Raw genomic sequence first — 23,481 nt, 5'->3', positions numbered from 1 at the left:
CCTATACCTATAGGATAATACCTTAAGGTAGCAGTTGAAACTGATAATTACAAACTAATTATCAAGGAGCATCCGAGTAAAGCTTCTTTCCCTGGACTGTACACGTGGCGTTTGGAGACGGTCTCTGGAGGTGATCAGGAAGGTGCCCGTCAGCCGAACATGGCCGCTTTGTAGGGAGACAGTGGGGAGGAAGCTGACTCTCACCTGTGTTTTCCGTTTTAAGGGATTCTCTTCCGTGTTGAGGCTAGGAATCTTTGTATATAAGAGGAAGGCTACTTGATGGACTTAATTCTGAGATTAGTTTTTTTCCTTCAAGATGGAAAAGTACGTAATCTTTACGAGCGGAAAGGGGAGAAGTGACTAGGGTAGCAAGGGAGGAGACACAGCCTGCAGCCCAGCTTGGCTCCCGTTTGCCAGCAGGAGTATCTAGGATTCGCGGGGGGCCCACACTCAGACTCCCTCCCGTGAGAGCTTTGGCGCCTTCTGGCCCTGCTGAGGGAAGGGGCTTTCTCACCCGCCTCTATGGCACCGAGGGGTGCGTCGGCCTGCAGAGGAGCCCTCCCCGGGGACACAGCCACCTGCTGGGAAGCCAGGTTGGGCTCCGAAGTTGGAGGTTTCTGGTTCTGAACAGTGGGGAAAGAGTCCTTTTTTCTCCTAAAATTTGGACTGCTGTCTGCACAAACTCTGGTCTGTTTTGCACGGTTTGTGTGCCTTTTTTTCCCTTTATGCAATCTTTTTCAGCTTTAGCAGCAGAGGTTTGTCTAGTTGAGAAAACAAGCCAGAGGGTGGCTTCAGAAGGAAGATGATCCCCATGTATTCTGTCTCTGCATCTGAGCTTTTGAAGAGAAGATTCCAGCTCGAGGGATTCTCAAAGCCTTAAGTTACTTGAAATCTATGTATTTGCAGCCCTTTGTCTCTGGAATCACATTACACTAAACTGGAATCTCAGGCTGAATAAGAAGAACCAAGTTGAGTGAAAAGAAGAACACTCAGTTTCTTTATCACCACTTGTTAACAATGCTCTTTCTCCAAAGGGTCAGCCCCCTCTTCCTCTGAGGACTCGAACATAAAAATGGACCCCACGTTGTTTTTAAGCATTACCTTTTCTTAGCGGACTGCCGTCATCTTTTCTAGAGGAATTTTTTCACTATGCATTTGGTGGATCTTTATAAAATACTGACCTTCTAATTAGAACCGGGTCAGTCTTAAAAGGGGGTCAGGGAAAACAGCGCAAGCCAACCACAAAAATAACATCGATCTGTCAGTGAAAGCAATTTTTCAGCATTCAGCATTACTTTTTAAGTAAAACGGTTCTTCAAAAAAAAGTATGTATGCAGCGGTGGAGCATGGGCCTGTCCTGTGCAGTGACTCCAACATCCTCTGCCTGTCCTGGAAGGGCCGCGTCCCCAAGAGTGAGAAGGAGAAGCCCGTGTGCAGAAGGCGCTACTACGAGGAGGGCTGGCTGGCCACGGGTAACGGGCGCGGCGTTGTTGGCGTGACCTTCACCTCCAGCCACTGCCGCCGGGACAGGAACACTCCGCAGAGAATCAACTTCAACCTTCGGGGCCACAACAGCGAGGTGAGCGGGCTTCTGTTTCCCTTTTGGTCTGGTCACTAGCAGTGGCTTTGAGCCCATCCTGCATGGATTCCAGTTTCTCAGACTTGCTGCTGAGGGAGACTTTTCAAACGTGAACCCTGTCTTGTGTGTGTGTGTCCCAGTCAGAGACACAGTTCCCGGCGGGCTGTGTCACCTCTCCAGCGTCCCTGGTCCTCCTCTCCCTGTGGTGGGTGGGCTGCCCCCTGGCAGAGACACCAGGGCGGCTTTCTGACCAGGTGTGAGGTTGGATGAGACGATCCTAACCTGCCTGTCATGCTCTGAGCCTTTGTGGTCGCCTGTATCCATGGCAAAGAGTCACTGCCCCAGTGTCAGACGGGGAGTGCAGGCCATGGAAGTGGTGCTGTCTTGGCCGTGCACAGTTCACATCTGCATGCTTTGTGATGGTGTAACACCTAGCTTGTATTCTTGTAGTGGGAGGTAAACAAATGAATTAATTGGACAGAGGTGAAAGGAGTAATTGGACAAGAGTCATGGTTTTTCACATCTATGGGGTATATTCTGTTGAGGACATTATGCTATGTATACATGCGTATAGATTCCTCTGGGCTTCTGAAACATAACCATGGTCATTATCTTTGAAATTCCTTCAACCAGCATTTAGTGAGCAGTGTGTTTACAAGAAGAGTTGTACTTGCGTAGCGTGTTAACCATATTCATGCTTCCCTGTTCACTAGTTTCTTATGAGGAATCCACCTTAAATTGTCACTAGATGGTTTTTGGTTAGTCGTTATAAAGGGGAAGAGTATTTTTGAAGGGTAGCATACAGTAAAGTGCATTAACCGTACGCATACGTACGTCTCAGTGATTATTTACATACGCAGTCACCCATGTAACCTTCCCCCAGATCAGGGTGTAGAACATTTCCAGGACCTCTCACAGGTACCTGCTGCCCCTTCCCACTGAGAGGTGACCCAGACTCTGGCTGTGTCATCACAGATCAGTTGTGCCTGTGCTTGAACTTCATGTAAGTGGAATCATTCATTTTATTCTCTTCGTGTCTGGCTTCTTTCACTCAACATTGTGTCTGTGAGATTCATCCTTGTCGTGTGTGCTGTTAGTTTGTTCCTTTTAACTGATGTTAGTTTTCCACAGAAGGAGGACACCACAGTTTTTCCATTCCTCCATTCTTCAAATGGTGGGCATTTGGAATGCTTCCAGTTTCTTGCTGTCTTGGTGAAACCTGCTCTGAACATTCGTGTGCGTGCCTTCTTGTGGACCTGTGCACTCATGACAGGTTTCCAGGTTGCACAGTGGGCATGCATTTAGGTGTAACAGGAATTGCCAGGAACAGTTTTCCAAAGTGATTGTGCCGTTTGATACCCCTACCATGGATGTATGAAAAGTTTCAGTTGTGTAAGAAACTTCTTTTGGATTTGAACTTTTCATATTAAAAAAAGATAGTTTTATGCAAGGAATTTTGGTTTACAGATTCTTCTGTCCTTACTACACACACACACACACACCTGTAATTTTGAACTGGATGCTCTCTTAAAAGACATATTTTTCTTTTTCTTTTTAATAGATCTTTATTGGAGTATAATTGCTTCACGATACTGTGTTAGTTTCTGTTGCACAACAAAGCAAATCAGCCATATGCATACACATGTCCCCATATCCCCTCCCTCTTGAGCTTCCCTCCCACCCTCCCTATCCCACCCCTCTAGGTCGTCGCAAAGCACCGAGCTGATCTCCCCGTGCTGTGCTGCTGTTTCCCACCAGCCAACTATGTTACATTCGGTAGCGTACATATATCGATGCTACTCTCACTTCACCCCAGCTTCCCCCCCCCCGCACCCCATGTCCCCAAGTCCATTTTCTATGTCTGCCTCTTTATTCCTGCCCTGCAACTAGGGTTCATCAGTACCATTTTTTTTTTAGATTCCATATATATATACGTTAGAATACGGTATTTGTTTTTCTCTTTCTGACTTACTTCACTCTGTATGGCAGACTCTAGGTCCATCCACCTCACTACAAATAACTCAATTTCATTTCTTTTTATGGCTGAGTAATATTCCATTGTATATATGTGCCACATCTTCTTTATCCATTCATCTGTCGATGGACACTTAGGTTGCTTCCATGTCCTGACTATTGGAAATACTGCTGCGGTGAACATTGTGGTACATGACTCTTTTTGAATTATGGTCTTCTCAGGGTATATGCCCACTAATGGGATTGCTGGGTCATATGGTAGTTCTGTTTTTAGTTTTTTAAGGAACCTCCATACTGTTCTCCATAGTGGCTGTATCAATTTACATTCCCACCAACAGTGCAAGAGGGTTCCCTTTTCTCCACACCCTCTCCAGCATTTATTGTTTCTAGCTTTTTTGATAGTGGCCATTCTGACCGGTCTGAGGTGATACCTCATTGTAGTTTTGATTTGCATTTCTCTAATGACTAGTGATGTTGAGCATCTTTTCATGTGCCTCTTGGCCATTGGTATGTCTTCCGTGGTGAAATGTCTGTTTAGGTCTTCTGCCCATTTTTTAACTGGATTGTTTGTTTTTTTCATATTGAGCTGCATGAGCCATTTGTATATTTTGGAGATTACTCCTTTGTCTGTTGTTTCATTTGCAAATCTTTTCTCCCATTCTGAGGGTTGTCTTTTTGTCTTGTTTATGGTTTCCTTTGCTGTGCAAAAGGTTTTGAGTTTAATTAAGTCCCATTTGTTTATTTTTGTTTTTATTTCCATTACTGTAGGAGATGGGCCAAAAAAGATCTTGCTGTGGTTTACGTCAAAGAGTGTTTTTCCTATGTTTTCCTCTAAGAGTTTTATAGTGTCTGGCCTTATATTTAAGTCTTTAATCCATTTGGAGTTTATTTTTGTGTATGGTGTTAGGGAGTGTTCTAATTTCACTCTTTTACATGTAGCTGTCCAGTTTTCAAAGCACCACTTATTGAAGAGGCTGTCCTTTCTGCATTGTCCCTTGTCGTAAATTAGGTGCCCATATGTGCATGGGTTTATCTCTGGGCATTCTATCCTATATTTCTCTTTTTGTGCCAGTACCATACTGTCTTGATTACTGTAGCTTTGTGGTACAGTTTGAAGTTGGGGAGGCTGATTCCTCCAACTCCGTTTTTCTTTCTCAAGATTGCTTTGGCTGTTCGGGGTCTTTTGTGTTTCCATCCGAATTGTAAAATTTTTTGTTCTAATTCTGTGAAGAATGCCATTGGTAGTTTAATAGGGATTGCATTCAATCTGTAGATTGCTTTGGGTAGTATAGTCATTTTCACAATATTGATTCTTCCAATCCAAGAACATGGTACATTTCTCCATCTGTTTATGTCATCTTTGATTTGTTTCATCAGTGTTTTATAGTTTTCTGAGTACAAGTCTTTCACCCCCTTAGGCAGGTTTATTCCTAGGTATTTTATTCTTTTTGTTGCAATGGTAAATGGGAGTGTTTCCTTAATTTGTCTTTCTGATTTTTAGTTGTTGGTGTATAGGAATGCCAGAGATTTCTGTGCATTAATTTTGTATTCTGCAACCTTACCAAATTCACTGATTAATTCTAGCAGTTTTCTGGTGGCATCTTTAGGATTTTCTATGTATATAGTATCATGTCATCGGCAAATAGTGAAAGTTTTCCTTCTTCTTTTCCAGTTTGTATTCCTTTTATTTCTTTTTCTTCTCTGATTGCCATGGCTAGGACTTGCTAAACTATGTTGAATAATAGTGGCGAGAGTGGACATCCTTGTCTTGTTCCTGATCTTAGTGGAAAAGCTTTTAGTTTTTCACCGTTGAGTATGATGCTTGTTGTGGGTTTGTCATACATGGCCTTTATTATGTTGAGGTAGGTTCCCTCTGTGCCCATTTTCTGGAGAGTTTTTTTACCATAAATGGGTGTTGAATTTTGTCAGAAGCTTTTTCTGCCTCTATTGAGATGATCATATGGTTTTTATTCCTCAATTTGTTAGTGTGGTGTATCATATTGATTGATTTGCGAATATTGAAGAATCCTTGCATTCCTGGGATAAGAGATATTTTTCTAATGCTGTGCAACAAATCACCATGGACTTAGTGGCTCACAACACCCACTTCTTATCTCACAGTTGTGTAGGTCTGAAGTCTGGGCTGGGTCCTCTGCCTGGGGTCTCATGGTGGCATCAGAGACTGTGAGCTCCTCTGAAGCTGGGGTACCCCTCAGACGCATTCAGGTTTTTGGCAGAAATCAGTTCCTTGCGGCTGTAGGACTGAGGCCCTCAGCTCCTAGAGGCCGCCCACCACTCCTGCCACATGGCCCTCTCCATAACGTGGCTGTTTGCATCTTGAAGGCCAGCAGGAGAGCATCTGCTGTAGCTTGGAGTCTGACTTTCCATCTCTGAAAAAGGGTACATCTGATTAGGTCAGACCCACCCACACTCCAGGTGAGGGAATCATATAGGGTGTGCACACCAGGGGCTGCAGTTTTAGAATTGTGCCTACCACAAAAGAGGTGATTATAATTCCTAGTGATGTGGATATTTCACTACTGAAGCTATTTCATGTGATTTTTCCATTTTGTATTTTTACTTTTAATTTTTCTTTTAATTGAAGTATAGTTAATTTACAATATTGTGTTAGTTCCTGATGTACAGCAAAGTGATTCAGTTATATATACATACATACTTTTTCATATTTTTTTCATTATGGTTTATTACACGATACTGTAATCGTTTCCTGTGCTAATTTCTATTCTTAACATTAGAATAGTTCCTATTTATTGAGTGCCTGCCAAGTAGGGTGACCAGCCATCCTGGTTTCCCAGCATGTGTGACTGTCAGTGCTAAAACTGGAAAATCACAGGCAAACTGGGATGTTTATTCATCCTACTGCCAAGGGCCAGACATAGTACCAGGTGCCTTGCAACCAAATTACTTCATGTGGTTTTCACAGTAGACTTAGGGATAGATATCACTTTCCTATTTTACAGGTCAGAAAGCTAAGGTTTATGGATGCTAACTGGTTTGCCTAAGTTCATACAGCTGGTATGGAGGAGAGCTGGAATTGGATCCCAGAGCTCCGCCATTCTCCTTCAGTGTACCTTTATTTTCTTAAAACTTGTGTTAGGTGTAAGTTCCCAGCCCCTTAACCACAGTTGTGAAATCTAAGGGCTCTGAAAATGGAAAGTTTTTGCATGACTCATTTAATGGCAAGACATGAACTGATGTGAGGCTATTTTTTGTCCTCATCCTGTCATGTCGGCTGCAGAAATATTTATGTTTTTATTATGGGTGCTGCCCAGACCCTGCTGGGGGTGTTGTATATTGCTGGTGTCTCCTGTTTTTAGGCCTAAAATTTCAAAAACTCTGAATTTCAAAACTTACCTAGCTGCAGGGATTTTGAGTACATGATTATGAGCCTGTATCTTCCTTTAAGGGAATTGTGAAAAGCAACCTCTGAAGAGTTTTATGTTTTTTCATTTTCAGGAAGGCTGACGTTTAAGTCATCTCTGTCCATTGCTTAGTTACCTTATCTTCACTGGCCTTCCACTCGAGGAGCCAAGTCCCCCTGCCCCCACCCTGACATACCCTAAAAACTCTAGTCAAGAACTGTCGCAGGATTTTACTGTCTTCTGGCCATGGGATGACCAAACTGCGCACGTCAGGTCTCGTGATCTGCTGTTTCACAGCTGAAAAACTTGGGAATGTTTTTCTTTTAGAAAACAATTCATTACGGTTATTATTGATGACATGCAAGTTAGTCACTGATTCTTCATTTAAAGAGATTTTCTTCACTTAAGTGCGGACAGGCATCCATGCGTGTTTGGTGGGATTTGTTTCATTACAGGGACACATCCACTGTAGGAACGGTGTCTCCTGGGTTCCTGGATCTGGTTACTTCTTCTCTGAGAAGCTTTTTCTGACCCTCTGCCCACCCCCCACTCCCCACCCCAGGCTGTACACTGTACACCGAACAGACTTCTGTGCTTGCCCTGGTCATGCCTTATTACAGTTACCTGCTTGTGTAGATTGGTAAACTTAGTGAAGATTGTCTGTTCTCGTGTCTTAATTTCCTCACCTCCTACTATTTAAAATGTCATTCGTCTATTTTAATTTCCTTTAACTTGTTAGCCCACTTCAGTGGGGCTTCTTTTCCCTCCACTCCACTGAGATGGTCACATTCCCAATGACCCCACGTTGCTAAACCCGTAGGCCACTTTATTGCACTTGCTGTCTTGGAAGCCTTCAGTGGAGTTGAAACGTTATTTTCTCTTGCTTTCCAGGACACCAGGCTCTCCTGATTTTCCTCTTACCTGTCTGACCTCTACTTTCCACCCTTTTTGCTGGCTCTGCCTATTTTCACCTCATTGTTAATAAATGTTGGAGGGCCCCAGGCATGCATCTGTTTCTAGATAATCTCTCCAAGTTGGTGCTAAATCTACCTATATGCTGATGGTTTCCGAATTTATATCTTCCACCTGCCATCACCTTCTAGTTCCAGATTCTGTTCTTCGATTTGTTATATGAGATGCAGAATTGGACATCAGTCACTAGGCTTCCCAAACTGTAGGCCCTCTAAGAGAGAACTCCTTTTCCCCCTGCCCCTTTAGCCTCCATCTGTCTTCTCCATCTCAGGAGATGGCCCCATGGCTGGCCAGTGAGTCACACTGTACGCCGTACGTGCAGCAACCTCCCTGCCGTTTCCTTTTCCCCAGATCCAGTTATTAGCAAGGCCTCCCACTGTATTTGACTTCCAATTGATGTCTGAAACATGCCTTCCTCTCTCCTTCACACCATGCTGTACAAGCCTACTCACAGCTCTTTTGACTTAAACTCTGTTGTTAACCCATTGTGGAGGGCTCTGCTTACCAGGGTATATTTAGTTTCTCAGGTGTCGTTAAAGTATTCTGATTTATATCTGATGTACTTTAGTTTTCTTTTCTCTTTCCTAAAAGTACTGTATGACATAGGTCACAATTCTGAAAAGAATGAGCATTTCTGGATTATAAGAATGATCTCCCCTTGTCGTTGAATCTCAGGTTTCTGTTATGCTCCGTGGTGTGTGTAGTTCACCCTCCTTTCTAGAAGCCCCAGGGCTCCGGGGGGGTTGCCGAGCCTGGGCTTGTTTTTGCATCACTGTGCATGGTGATGGTCAGCTTTCTTAAAAGAGATTTGAAAACTGCTTTTGATTTATAAACATTTGTACAGGATTCAACATATTTAAGGGTCATACACTAATTCCAGAGAGAAAATTTGACAAATTCTGGATTAAAGCCAGTGAGAAGACACAGGGAATCTTTTATCTTCCTTCTAAATGCTTCATAAAAAGTGACTTTTGGTAGATTTGTGGTCACCCACTGTGGTATCACAGTGATAGATGGAAGGGAGGACGGTGATTTACTTCCTGTGGTGATGGCCTATTCCGTTCCCCGCTCTGTTCCTGTTTTTCTATATCTCTATTCCAAGAAGTTCTAGCTCTACCACTTAACTAGCTGGTGTGTCCAAGCTGTTCACGTCCTTATTTTACTCATGGTTAAGTTGAAATAGTAATTTCTTTCTTTCAGAGTTGTCGTGAGAATCTATGAGAGTATATTTCTGAAAGGACTTCTGGTTTTTTTTTGAAGAACATTTTATTAGCCTAATCACATAAGTTTCTATTAATTTTCATTTCCATAATTAAACTCATGATTTTATATAGTTCTCCTGATCTGCAGTCATACTGTAAGCTATTGCAGCACACTGAGCAGTGGAACCCTGTGAAGCCAACGATGTTCTTAGCAATTAAGAAGTTGAACATTCAGATACAGGAAAGTAAATATCCACAGAGTACTGCTAATATCTGTGTCAAGTCTGTTGTCTTTCATCCCTGCCTTTGAAAGGACTCTGAAAATAGTGAACGCAGTGTATATAAATGGTGATGTTAAAGTATTTCATACTCTATTTACTTACTCATTTGGGGTTCTGTAAATACTTGAGGGGCCACGCTAGGCTGTGAGCTGCTGGACTTCGGCTCCGCAATGATGAAAGAAGAGCCATTCCTGCCCAGATGACCTGCGTGTCAAGAGAATGGATATGGTTTGTAAGGAAATAATGTTGCTACGGCTGATGACAGTTGCCACATATTATATGGCCACGATTTTTTTATGTGCTTTATGTCCACTGTTTAACCCTCAGAACAACTCTCTACAGCTTTGTTTTACTATCCCTGGTATACAGTTGAAGAACCTGAGGATCAGAGGTGTTATGGAAGTTGTCCAAAGTATAGAGCTAGGTGATGACAGTGACAGATCTGGGATTTGAATTCATGCGTGTGTGTTTTTCCTTCTGTAAGACACTGCTTCAAGAAGAGGCGAACCACAATGAGCAGAGAGACAGTTATGAGTGAGACGGGAGTGCAGCCACTTACACACTGGAGTGTATTTGAGAAGCAGCTCTTTTAAATGTTCTTATGAATTCTTATTTTGAACAGAGAACTGTTCTAGCAAAGAGGCAGAAATAGGCATGTTTCTGGATCTTTAGGTCAGAATTTCCTAAGACAGAATTCGTAAATCATAAATTTTAAGACTTGTATGTCTGAAAATACCTCCATGTTGCCTTTACTCTTGATGCACAGTTTGGCTAGGTATATATTTCTAGGTTGGTTCCTTCAGAATTTTGAAGGCATTTTTCCATAGTCTTCAAAGTTGCAGAGTTATTACTGAGAAGCATAATAGTTAAGAGTTCAGGCCCTGAAGCTGGATGCAGTTTGAGTCCCAGCTTTATCACTCAGTAGTGTTGTGACTTTAAGGGTGTTGTTTCATTTCTGTGTACCATAATCTTCTCATTTGTGAAATGTGTTTGTTGTAAGGATTAAATGAGCTACTATATGTAAAGCATTTACAGCAGTGTCTAGTACATCATGAGGACTTGGTAAAATTGGCTCTTATTATATTATTATTCTAAGTCAGTTATATGTGGCCTTTAAAACAACTGACATCTGCTCATTATCCCCGATACCTGAAGTTTCATGGTGATGTTTAGAAGTCACGTATCAGAAAGCTTTTGTCACCTCTGTGTGTACGGGTGGCGGCGCGGGTAGTTCAGCTGATGGGCTTTATTGTGGAATAACCTGGGGGAGAATCAACTGTTCTGTTGCTGACTGCTAAACGCCAGCAGCCAAGCATATTCACTGGGGTCGTTCAGTTTCTCTACATAAGGCCCCTCCGGTTGCCTGCCTGTGAATTTACTCCTGCTGTCAGCATTCTGAGAGCCTGAGGAGGGGGGGTGTGTGTGCGTGCGTGCGTGCGTGTGTGTGCTGGGGGAGAGGTCGTGATAGTAGATGTGGAGGGGCAGGAGGAGGAGCTGATGCTTACTGAGTGCTTGCTGTGTGCTGGCCCCACTGTCAGAGCTTTACCTCGTTTAATCCTGACGTCGGCTCTAGGACTTTGAACCTGTGTATTATCATCATCTTATAGATGAGGAAACTGAGGTGCCGAGATGCTGAGCAGCTTGCCTAAGGTGACGCACCTTTGCTAATCGATGGAGCTGAGACTGAGCCTGGAGCCCCTCAGATTCCACGCACTTTTTTTTTTTTTCTATGATTCCATTTATTGGAGTTACCGCCAGTGGTCAAATTCATAGAGACAGTGGTCAAATTCATAGAGACAGAATCTAGATTAGAAGCTGCTAGGGGTAGGGGAAGATAGATTCCACACTCTGAACCTCTCGGAAAACGCCCAGTTGTCAGGCCTCGTTATTGTCTTCTCTGTCTGTGCCCAGTGTCCCCGAGACTGCTTTCTGTGGTTCACTCTGCCAGGGGATTAAGCCTTCAGGCTCTGACGCTGCGGTGAGAATTGCCTGGCGACGTCTCTGACGGCTCCGGGGTCGGGAGCGTCATCTGGCTGCGTGGGCGCCTGCGCTAACGTGCTCACGCCGGCCCTCTGGCTTCAGCCCAGCCTGCACCTCTCGCAGTCCCTGAGCCTCATTCCTGAGCCTTTCCGGGCTCCCTTCTCCCAGGCACCTCTCTGCAGGCACCCTGTTTGGCCTTCCTCAGTTTTGTGAAGCCCGTTGCCACGTTCCTTATCCATTTCCTGTCTGCACCTGCTGCGTTCAGGGCACCACGAAGACGGCTTTTGTGTGTGTTCTCATGCTGCTTGTGTTGAGGTGATTTCTACGAGATGGGTTAGGATCATCTTTATTTTGACGTCTTAAATCTGAAATCTCCTGTTAACATAGTTTTTAAAGATTCTTAAAGGCCTTAAATGCAGATTTATTTTCCCTAAACAAAACCCAGACTATAATAGAATTATATTTTATTAAGAAAATAGAATTTGTCAAAATAATGGCATTGTTCATTTTTTTCCTTTAGCACTTTGGTTTGTCTAATTTTTTTCTCTTAATGATCATATCTGAAAGTACTTTAGACTCATGGCAAGCTATCTTTTGGGTGTTTTTTTTGTTTGTTTTTTGTTGTGTTGGGTCTTTGTTTCTGTGCGAGGGCTTTCTCTAGTTGTGGCAAGCGGGGGCCGCTCTTCATCGCGGTGCACAGGCCTCTCACGATTGCGGCCTCTCTTGTTGCGGAGCACAGGCTCCAGACGCGCAGGCTCAGTAGTTGTGGCTCACGGGCCTAGTCGCTCCGCGGCATGTGGGATCCTCCCAGACCAGGGCTCGAACCTGTGTCCCCTGCATTAGCAGGCAGATTCTCAACCACTGCGCCACCAGGGAAGCCCTGGGTTTATTTTTGCTAGAGAGAGTGAGAGAGGGATGTGAGTACAGGACAATAATTTTTTTGGTAGTAGCCTCCCAGGGAAGCAGCTTCAAGCTTCATGATGTCAAAATGAGAGCAAATGAGAATGAGATTGTTACTGAATTCCTGGGCAAAGAAATACTTCCTGAACTGTGGAATCTGTGTTCATGATTTATTAATAGCTGAACCTATGGATTCTTGAGCCAGACTGCTTGGGTTTGAGCTGCCCCCCTTTTGGTGTGATTTGGGGCAAGTGCTTGCCGTCTGTGTGCTGTGGTCGCATTATCCCTAAGGGAACATAACACCTGCCACCTAAAGTGGTTGTGCTGACTGAAAAATGCGACCCACAGACAATGCACATAGAAGAGCTCATTAAGTCTTAGTTCTTACTTAATTGTTGTTAGACTCACGGTCATCCTTGGGTGTTTCACCCGTCTGCATTTCCTTCTGAAGCTAGAACAGTGGACCCATGGCCTCTTCTCTTAGACTGCATGAGTTGGCCTCATAATGGCAAAACACAGGAATGGAGCGTGAGGTGGGAAGCAGGTGAGGGGTTAGCAGCAGGATGGGAGTGTCCCAGCCGCGAGGGAGGCTGGGCTCGTGCCAGTAGTTTTATTACAGGTTTGGGATTCTGGGACTAAGGGCGCCTCATCTGTGTTGGTTCCTTATCTGCAAGGCACTCTTGACTTCGTCTTAAGCAGAGCTCATTCCTGCTGTCAGCTTCTGTCTGAGTCCACGGGGCCTGACTCGTGGCCTCGGGGGTGCATGGCGCATCTGTTGATCCTTCAGCAGGGAGGCCGTTAGACATAACGCAGAAATGGATCCATGTGCGCTGGCAGCGGGTATCGTATTCTAGTAGGAGATTTTTGTCTAGAGTTGATCGAAGTCATCTTTCTGGGATATGGTCTGGGGTGGGTGGGGAGAGTGTGGGTCAGGAGAGAGAGCCCGGGATCCTGTGCTGTGAGTCAGTTTGGTGATTCTAATTGGTTCCGTCCACATGCTTGACTCCGAACTTCCAAAACAAACACACCTATGCACGTTGCCCAAGACTGTACTGCTGGGTGTTCTTATCGTACGTTCTGGCAACCCACGTTTGGTTTCTCTCCCTCGTTGTTGCTGTTGTATAGAATTCTTACTGACATTTGTTGTTTTCTCCACTTGGCCTGGTTAGATTTGGATAACTAAAATACAGAAGAAATTGTCTGGCCCAGGGACCTTTTCGTTATCCTGAAATAATCCTGTTTAAGTTCGTGCCCGACCTTCCTTTCTCCTCCCTGTGTATAATCCCTAAAATAGTGTTTCAAACAAAAGCCAGTTTTGTCCGTCTTAGCTCAGTTCTCCTCTTTATGTCCTTCTTAAACCTTTAGAGTTAAGGAAGTTTGTCAGTCAGAACCTTAAAACGGAAAAATAAGTAACGTTGTAAATAACATCGTTGTCAGTCAAGTTTATTTCATAAACTCCTTGGTAGCAGAAGTGACTGTTTAAAGGCTTTGTTTATAAGATACTATAAGTTAATGTTTAGGATTTGGGAAGTTGATGTTATTCATACAGAGTTTGAAAACAGAAGTGTGAAAACCATCTATTGTCTTCCCATTTGCTTGGTATTTTCATGAGTTTAGATTTTATTTTTTCTCCTCTTCAGGAAATTTGCTACAGATGGGATTTGTGGCTAATCGGGCAATTACTTAAACAACATGACCAGAGAGCTCTTTCTTGTCTCCTAGGCCTTAAATTTTTCTTTTCCCTTAATTATGCCTTAAAAAAACCCTAATTATCTACTTTATTTCCAAGATTGAAATCACCTTAGGGGAGTCAGAATCTGTAATGTTCCTTGACATTTTTCTCTAGTAATGAAATACTTTTTTAAGAAATCAACAAACACCTCTTTTCAAAAAAAGGTATTATTATATTTTAGATCAGCATTGTAAGAGAAATACAATATGAGCTACATGTGTAATTTTAAATTTTCTAGTAGCTACATTGTAAAGTAAAAAGGTGAAATTTATTTTAATAATATATTTTATGTAACCCAATATGTCTAAAATATCATTTCAGTATGTAATCAGTATAGAAACTCTTAATGGCATAATTTATATTCTTTTTCATATCAAGTCCTAGAAAGTTGGCACGTCTCAATTTGAATCAGCCACATCTCAAGTGCTCAGTTGCTACCTGTGGCTCATGGCTACCATATTGAATGGTGTCGTTTTGGACGATTCTGCTTCTTTTTGAGGATTATGGCAGAGCTGCATGCTTACCCCAGAGAGCTTATTAATGTACGACTTAAAAGGCCTTTTGTCCAAGGTCCTAAAACCTTTTTATTTGGAAACAATTTCAGACATACATAAAAGTTGCAAGGTTAAACACGCAGTCTTTCCACAGATTGACCTGTTGTTAACTTGTGCTTGCTTGTGTGTGTATGTGTGTGTGTGTGTGTCTGTGTGTGTCTGTGTATTTCCCCTCCCAAACCATTTGAGAATATATTTCTGGATTTTTTTACCCTGATATACTTCAGTGTATAAATCCTAAGAATAAGGACATTCTCTCATATAACCACAATAGTACAGTTATCACCTTCAGAAGATTTATTGATAACATTGATTCGATGCTTTAATGTACTGTCTATATTCTTTTTTTTTTCCCACTAAATGTTCATATTTATCGCTAACTTGGGGCCTATTAACATTTAGAAAATACAGTTTCTAAGAGGCAGCTGCTAGAGATTGGCCAATTATAATTCACAAGTCAAAGAGAAAATCTTATTTGACTTTAAAATTCTGTACTTGTTTTCTCCTTTCATGAATTATCACACAGCCAAAGCACTGTGTCTGTGAGAGGAGGGATGCAACAGACTTGCTTCCCGACTGTCTGCAAAAATGCATCACCTCAGATGACCTTGGTTCTTTCTACACTAAATAAGGAATTTCCTTCTTCTGATTTTACAACCAATTTAATTACAATAAAAACAATTGTGTGAATAAAATAGATTGTGATTATCTATCTCTGTTTTCAGTTCCTGTGAGGAATCTTGAAATGTCAACAGTTCTGTAGGAGAGCGTTTGAGTCATTTATTACAGTGTGCCTCCTGTATCGTGATACATCCAAAAGCCATACCAGACTGATGCTTGGTCTCCCAGACAGGTGGTTTTCAGAGCTGGGTTAAAATTCTGAGTATATAATTGTTCTTTTTTTTTTTTTTTCTATATTTATTTTTGGCTGCGTTGGGTCTTTGTTGCTGCGTGCAGGCTTTCTTTAGTTGCGGCGAGCAGGGGCTACTCTTCGTGGCAGTGTGCGGGCTTCTCATTGCGGTGGCTTCTCTTGTTGTGGAGCACGGGCTCTGGGCGCACAGGCTTCAGTAGTTGTGGCTCGCAGGCTCAGTAGTTGTGGCACACAGGCTTAGTTGCTCTGCGGTATATTCCGTTTTTTGTCAAAATTTTTTCTCCAGTACAGAATCTAATTTAGGCTCACAGATTGCATTTAGTTATTATGTATGTTTACACCCTTTTAATCAGGAACAGTTCTTCAGTCTTTTTTCTTTTCCCATGTCATTGGCATTTTAGAAGCATACCCTTCCCCATCTCTAATAGAACGTTTCTGTATTTGGGGTTTAATTCAGGTTAATTGTCCCCAGCTGAACACCCTGTAAGTGATACTGGATGTTGCCTTCTTCTCAGATACTGTGTGGAGGCTCATAGTATCTATTGGCCCCTCATTGCTGATGTTAATTTTGATCACCTGGCCAAAGTGTTGTCCAGTTTCTCTGCTGTGTAGTTACCATGTTTTCCCCTTGCATTTGACAGGCATCTTATGGGAGGACACTTTAAAACCACGCAGATAGCCTGTTCCTTATCAGGATGTTCTCCATAGGTTTATCATCCATTAATGATTCTTGCTTCAGCCAGTTTTTATTATGATGGTTGCGAACTGCTGATTTTCAGCTGCAGTACTCCCTCCACAGAATGTTCCCAGTGGACATTCTATGTAAGCAAGAGCTCCCCATTCTCCCCATTCATCCATTCATTTACATATTACCAGTATGAACTTATGGATTTCAATTTTTTTCTTCAGTGCTCATTGTACTAAATTGCTGAGACCCAGTTTTGCTCAGATTATTCCATGTTTGGCCAGTGGAAGCCCCTTCAAGCTGGTGTGTCCTTTTGATGCACTCCTGTCATTGGGGGTGCCTCTACTTTCTGCCACAACAGAAGAGAGCATATTATGTATTTTTTTCTCCTGTTTTATTGAGATATAATTGGCAACATTGTATTAGTGTTAGGTGTGTATATATGCTTTTTTGTACTTTTGCTTTTCTACTTAGCATCTGGAAGTGGCTCTATGTCAGCTCATGCAGAATGTCCTCATCTTTTTTTTATAGCCCACGGTGCTCCATTGTGTGAAGGTACCAGAGTTTATTTGGATAGTGTCCAAATATTTGGATAGTGTCTCTAAATATTGAATATTTAGAGAGTTTTCTGTAGTTTGTAATTATAACTAATGCTGCAGTGAATAACTTGTACATACATATTTTCATATTGGTTTTTTTTTAATATTATTTATTTAGGCTGCGTTGGGCCTTAGTTGCGGCATGTGGACTTCTTAGTTGTGGCCTGCAGACTCTTAGTTGCGGCATGCATGGGGGATCTAGTTCCCTGACCAGCGATCGAACCCGGGCCCCCTCATTGGGAGCACCGAGTCTTACCCGCTGGACCACCAGAAAGTCCTGTATTTTTGTGTTGTTGGAGGTGTATCTTCAGGATAAGTTCTTAGAAGTGGGATTGCTGTGTTCAAGTGTGAAAACATAAGTAGTTTTGTTGGATTTTGCCAGACTCCTTTCCATGATGATTGACCCACTTTGCATTTCCACCAGAAAAAGTATTTTCAAGCTTTAAAAATTTTGCCAATCTTCTAGATGAGAAATGGTAACTCAGTGTAGTTTTGATTTGGATATCCTTTATTATGAGTGGATTCGAACATCTTTTTAAATATTTAAGGGTCATTTTTATGTCTTATGGGTTGTCTAGTCACATTGTCCGTTTTTCCGTAGAATTTTTGATTACTTTGCCACCTTTACATTTTAAAAGTTCTTGTTGTATTGGGGATATTAGTTTTTTATTTGTAATATATATTGCAGATGTTTTCTCCCAGTTTGTTATTGATCTTTTAACTTTTCTTATAATATTTTTTGCCATACAAAAGTTTAAAAAAATTTATCTAGTCAAATTTATCAGTCTTTTATTGCATCTGGATTTTGAGTCATAGTTAGAAAGCCTTTTTATATACCTCGGTTATAGAGAAATTCACCCATATTTTCTATAGGTTCAGGAGAAGACTTGTAACAGAGTACTGCTCGAAGAAATCAACACATACTTTGTACTTGCTGTGGAATCTGTCATCCATGGCCTCCTTACAGCAGGACAAATGGTAATTATGAACTCTCGGACCTGCCAGGCAGTTGGGTTTTGAACTGCTTCTGCAAACAGATAAACTAAAGAACAGAGAGAACCATTCAGGTTAAGTTAGAATTTCAGTCAGTGACAGAATTGAGAATGTAACTCATTTTTAAAAACTCTTTGTATGCTTCACCTATTTTGAGTTAGTCCCTAAGACCAGTCCACTCGTTTCTGAGATTCTTGTTTGTTAACTGGGTCCTTTCGTTTAAGGTTATTTCCTGATTTCATAGAGCATCTTGGCAAGTCTCATCGACATCTTAGAGCTGTGTTTGTCTTAGCATAGCGCTGAGGTGTGCCGAGGTTATCTGGAGAGCAGTTGCAGGCCGTGACGTTTCTTAGCCGTCCTTCGTGACCCCCACTGAGCAGAGGCTTAGGATGGTGATGACCTCTGTGTGGGCGGGTGCAGAAATCAGTCTTCACACCCCTTTCTCTGGAGAGGTTTGTGTGAAAGGCCCCTTCAGCAAATGAGCTCCCAGCAGTCCAGGGGCTGGGAGAGGGCAGGTTCCCTCTGTTACTGAATAAGTGAAAATAATGTTGTAGTGATTGGTTTTCTTACAGTGAAGTATGAAAACGGGGGCCAGGGAGCAGCACTGAGTAGATGCTGAGCCCTGGTGTCTGAAACTGCCCGTGTGATCCATGACGGACGGAACCAGTGGGAGGGAGTCCTGGGTTCTGTTCTGGCTGACAGTCACCGATGTATGACTGTCGGCCAGTACTTTCTGACCTTTAATTTTCTTTATCTTAAAATCAGGTGGTCTCCAAGAACCTTCCCAGCTCCAAGGTTCTAAATTCTTCTAGTGTCTTTTATTTCCTGCTTGTAATATGGTCCCCAAACTGCTAAGCACATTTGAGTCTTCGTCTTTTCTTTTTTTTTTAACCATTCACTTCTTTCTAAAATTTTCTTTTTGAACATTCTTCGTCTTAAGAGTATTGGTCAGATAAGTAGATTGGTACTTGATACTTTGTCATTTCTGGTTGAGTGTAAGCTCCATGGGAATGGGGACTTGGCGTTAGCACCTTAAACTAAAAGGTAAATAGTGTATTTCTTCTTGGTGTGGCTTAGGTTCAGAAGGGTAATCAATTCTAGGGGCTTAGTAATATTGAGGTAGGCCTTAATGTTTCAGGTTTATTACCATATAGACCAGTAAGCTATCTTTGTTTCATGGTCCTACGTTGTACCCTTGCATAATTATGGCCGGCGATCATGAAAGTTCATTGTTGGGTGCAGAAAGGTTGGGTGAAATTGTTGCTTGATCCTTGCAGATCCATCCTAGTGCCTTGAAAAACAATGCAAAATATGGTAGTGAATTTATACTGAAACCACATTCAGTATTAGTTCCCCCTGCCCCCCAGCTTATGTTCTGCTGTTTCACTTGTAAAATGGGATTTCCTTCATGTCTGAAGAACGGAGAATTTAATTATTAAAAAGAAAATCCATTCCCAGTTGGAATGACATTTATTAAGAACATTTGGCCCTATTGTTGAGTAGCTATCTTATTTCTCTTATGTGGGAAAAAAAAGCCAATTAAGTTTTCAAAGTTGTGACCCAGAGCCAGATGTTCACTTGAGGTAGCCCATGTCCCTTTTGTAATGACCAAAGGTACAAAACAATTCATGTTGCCATCTAACAGTCAGTGGTTATCATAGAGTTAGCTTAATCAGGAAGGAAATGCCAAGAGTTTTGTGTAATATAAAATTCTTTTAAGTTCCATGGATTTATAATAATTACTGTAAATGGAAGGCTTCTTTTCCAATGTGGATTATGTCTGTAAAGTCAACTTTTCTTTTCTTTTTTCCTAGTGAAAGTGAATTTTGGTGGTTGTTTTACTGTTGAAATTTTAAAAGGTAAAAATACCCATGTAGGGAGTTCCCTGGTGGCCTAGTGGTTAGGATTCCGGGCTTTCACTGCTGTGACCCGTCATCAGTCCCTGTTTGGGGAACTGAGATTCCGTAAGCTGTGCGGTGTGGCTAAAAAGAAAAAAGAGAGAGAGGAAAGAAAAAAATAATAAATTATATATATAAAAAATACCCGTGTAAAATATTTTGACCCTAGGTTTTTATTCAGCTCATTTGAAAAAATGTTAAGCATCTTCTGTGTGCTAGCTGCCATACTAACTGCTATGGTGATAGGGGTGAACAGGATGAACATAGGTTTTATTAATGATGATATGTTTGGTTGCAAGCACAGAAAACCTACTCGTATTGGCTTAAGCAGTTAGGGAAAGGAATGTGCTGGCTCATGGAACTAAGAACATCCAAGAGATACCAGGTGTGAGTAGTGGCTTGAGCCATGGGGACCTGGTGACTCTCCATCTCTCTGCTTCTGTCTGTGTGGGCTTCCCAGGCAGCCTCATTTGACCTGGTTGCCCTTGGCAACCTAAGCTAATAATCTCCTAGTTCTCACTCTGATGAAAAAGAGAGACCGCTCTTCCCCAATAAAACGTTGGGTTTGACTCTTATTAATGTGGACTTAGTCATGTGCCCAAACCTGAACCAGTCACTGTGGCCAAAGTGAGGCAGTGCTCCGATTGGCCAGGCCTGAGCCAGATGGAGAGAGTTGTCCCTTTTCTAGCACGACGGCTGAGAGTAGGGACTAGTGGTCCCAGGGGGGAAATCCAGGCTCTGCCCTAGAAGCAGGGAGTGAATGGAGTCAGCAGTAACCATTGTCTACCTTACAGCCTAGTGGAGGAAGACGGAATTTCAACAGCAATGACTGTAAAGGGCGGTGGCGCTCTGAGAGAGGAAACACAGGCTGCCGTGGGTGCACCCGGCAGGAACACGTCAGTATAAAGCTTACTTTAAAATGTAACAAATAACAGCAATCAAAAATGCACCCTTAAAATTACATGTTTTAAGGACACATAATATGGTGAAGGAACGTGGCAGTTAACCTTATTTTGGACATTCTCGGGCAGCAAACCGGTTGAGTCAGTGCCTGTCGGCTCTTTCTCTTTGGCCAGGTCTCTGCTGGAAGAGGACTGGCTCAACCGTGAACTTTTCCCAGGTCGCCGGGGCAGTGACCTCTCATCCCGTGTTCCCTGCAACGGTGAACATCCTACATTTCCATGTAACGAGGGCTGGTTCAGTATTGTGATAGTGGGTCAGCCACCTATGTTGCACCTTTAGTCAGAGAGAGGCAAGTGTGCTGCAACATGAGGTCTGCACAGGGACCTGAATCACTGCCCCTGTGATGGCAGAGGGGACTTTGGGGGGTGGAGGGGTGATCACAGAACATTTCATAGACAGCATGGCTTTGAGATAGGCCTTGATTATGACCAAGGTTCCTCCTGACTGTGGGAGCCCTGCCTCACTTCATCTGCCATCTGCCCTCTTTGGAGTCCCTGAGGATGGCTCTTTTCATGCAGGTGGAAGCATTCCTGGGTGGGCGAGCGTTCCCCATGCTCACCTGGAGGACTTCCTGAGAGGATTGCAGAGCTCAGGGAACGTCAGTCCAGTGGCCAGTTGAGTGCATTTGAGGTCCCTCTGCTCCTGGGCCCTGAGTGGGGCTCACCGTGAGGACAGAAGCAGGAGTGTGGTCTGACCTGGTGCCTGGGGGCAGCTGCTTGTTCTCTGGAGGTGTCCCCCGCAAGACGCTGCTTCAGTGGCCACTAGCAGGCATGCTCAGAGATGTGTAATTTCATTTGGTGGTATGTACTTCGGTAATTCAGTGACTAGTGAAAATGTTATTTTTCTGGGAAGGGCGTTTATCAGAATTGTTTTGTATTTATTTAGCCATTATATTCAACAAACCTCAAATAGTAGTGTAGACATTCAACTATAGGGCTACTCATAACTAGTGAGTACAAATCACGTTTACTGAATTAAGGCCCCATTAATTCAGTTGTGTTTTCGTAAGTTTGTCCCTGAGTTTCCGAGTGTCCTTCCCCACTCCTGTGTGTGCATGTGGGGCGAGTCGGGGCACGCACACAGCCTCAGGTGGGAAGGGCTTTGCTGGTACCGTCGCTTAGAGGAATGAGGTAGCCTGGACTCCTTCCCCAAACCATCCACCGCAACAGCGCTGGGCCTGCGCTTCCTGTGGATGTGCTGTCCTGCTCCCGCCTCCACCTTTCCTTGGGAGTTCCTCCTTAGGACCTGCCTTCTTTCTTTCATCACCAGGATACATGGTATCCGTTCTCAGGACTCCCGTTCATCCTGCTTTTCCCTGAAGCGCCAGACCATTTGGACCGACGGTCCCTGAGGGCCTCCCACTTTAGTGCTTGGTGACTCTGTGGTCATCCATCGCTAATCGTGCCACTCGCTAGGCGTAGGACTCCTTGTCTTCTGTCGTGTCCAGGGGTGTGTGCGCATCGGGCTCCTCTGGTTTGCACTGTCTGAGTTAGAGCCTTTGAGGGGTGGCTGAGCTGCTGGAGGCGGCACACAGTCAGCTGGGAGAGTTAAGGAATTTTAAGGCTGCCTCTGTTTCTCTGTTTTTTGTTTTTTTGTTTTTTTTTGCGAGGACTCTCCTGTTGCGGGGCACAGGCTCCGGACGCGCAGGCTCAGCGGCCATGGCTCACGGGCCCAGCCGCTCCGCGGCATGTGGGATCTTCCCGGAGTGGGGCACGAACCCGTGTCCCCTGCATTGGCAGGCGGACTCTCAACCACTGTGCCACCAGGGAAGCCCAAGGCTGCCTCTGTTTTGAAAACATGTAGAGAGACTGCTGCACTTTGAAAACATTAATTTACATAAGCCCGTACTGTTTATCACCATGAGTCACATCTTACCTTTGTGGTTGGTTTGTACACTTTAGATGTGAATCCTGAAGAACTAGCGTTTTGCTTATATAGCCTGGATTGTCAGTGGAGGAAAGTAGCTCTGAACGGCTGATTCATTCAGGGAAGTAACTGCTTAGCCAGCTTGGTATCTTAAGCATGTAGGGTTTCTAGAATAATGAAACAACTAATTATATAATACGTGTTTTAGATTTTGTATTTGATACTCCTCAGTGAAAGTGCAAGTCCCTGTGCTCAGTTGCCTATAATGCTGACCTTTTGAAGGGTTGGATGAATGACACTGTGCTATAAAGATCTTAGGATCTGGAGTCAGATGGACCTTGCAGCAACTCTTGGTTCTGTCCTGTACTAGCTGTGTAGTCTCACCATGATTCCTTAGCTATGAAGCAGGGATTTTAAAAGCATATTGGGCTGTTGTGAGGATTAAATAGGACTGTGTATATTTATCTCACATATAAAGTATCTGGTATAGTGTTTGACCCTGAGAAGATGCTCAATAAATGGTAACCGCTAGGCTTCCTGTAGTGAACAGTGGGATGAAAAATAAACAGTATGTTTTGGGACCAAAACTTAAATTTCGGGATACTTCTTCACAATTGTCATCTGATAAAACCATCAATTTAGTGCTTTGCTGTGCAAATACATAAAACCATGTGTCTGCTGCCAGGCCCGCTTCCTCTAAGAGTGCTTCCTCCAGACCAGCCCCAGGTGATGGGGGAAGATGGACCCACTGCAGCAGGGGAAGAGGCGGGACTGGGAGTTTCTCTGTGATGGCCTGAGGCTCACACACAGCTGACCCAGGAGGAGTGCGTAGGTTGTGCTCTTATAGCCGTGCTTACCTTGGAGCTGTTTGTGAGGGCGTTTGAGCTTTATGCTTTGTCTGTGAAGGGGAGGAGCTCTGACTCCAAAGGTGAGGTTTGCTCTGGTTCCTGTCAAGGGGCTGAGCTGGAATAGAAGTCAGATTCTGATTGAAACTGGGTCCAAAATGATGTTGTGATCTAGCTTCTCCAAACTTTACCTGGTTAAATCAT

At 43.3% G+C, this 23,481-nt stretch overlaps 1 protein-coding gene across 3 annotated transcripts in view; it reads left to right on the top strand.

The window, feature by feature from the left end:
* The first annotated feature begins 639 nt into the window (after positions 1 to 639).
* Positions 640 to 23,481, top strand: part of TULP4 (TUB like protein 4) — a 168,762-nt gene continuing 145,920 nt past the window's right edge. For all 3 annotated transcript variants that reach the window (XM_082855808.1, XM_082855807.1, XM_082855806.1), the window contains exon 1: positions 640 to 1,579. In XM_082855808.1, coding sequence (XP_082711934.1) covers positions 1,328 to 1,579 — 252 coding nt within the window. In that variant the 5' untranslated portion in view covers positions 640 to 1,327. The remainder of the gene's footprint in view (positions 1,580 to 23,481) is intronic.

The sequence above is a fragment of the Leucopleurus acutus genome, assembly GCF_964270905.1.
Source record: "Leucopleurus acutus genome assembly, chromosome: 15".
NCBI lineage: Eukaryota > Metazoa > Chordata > Mammalia > Artiodactyla > Delphinidae > Leucopleurus > Leucopleurus acutus.
The sequence above is the reverse complement of the archived record's forward strand: the minus strand, read 5'-3'. Positions and strand labels throughout refer to the sequence as shown.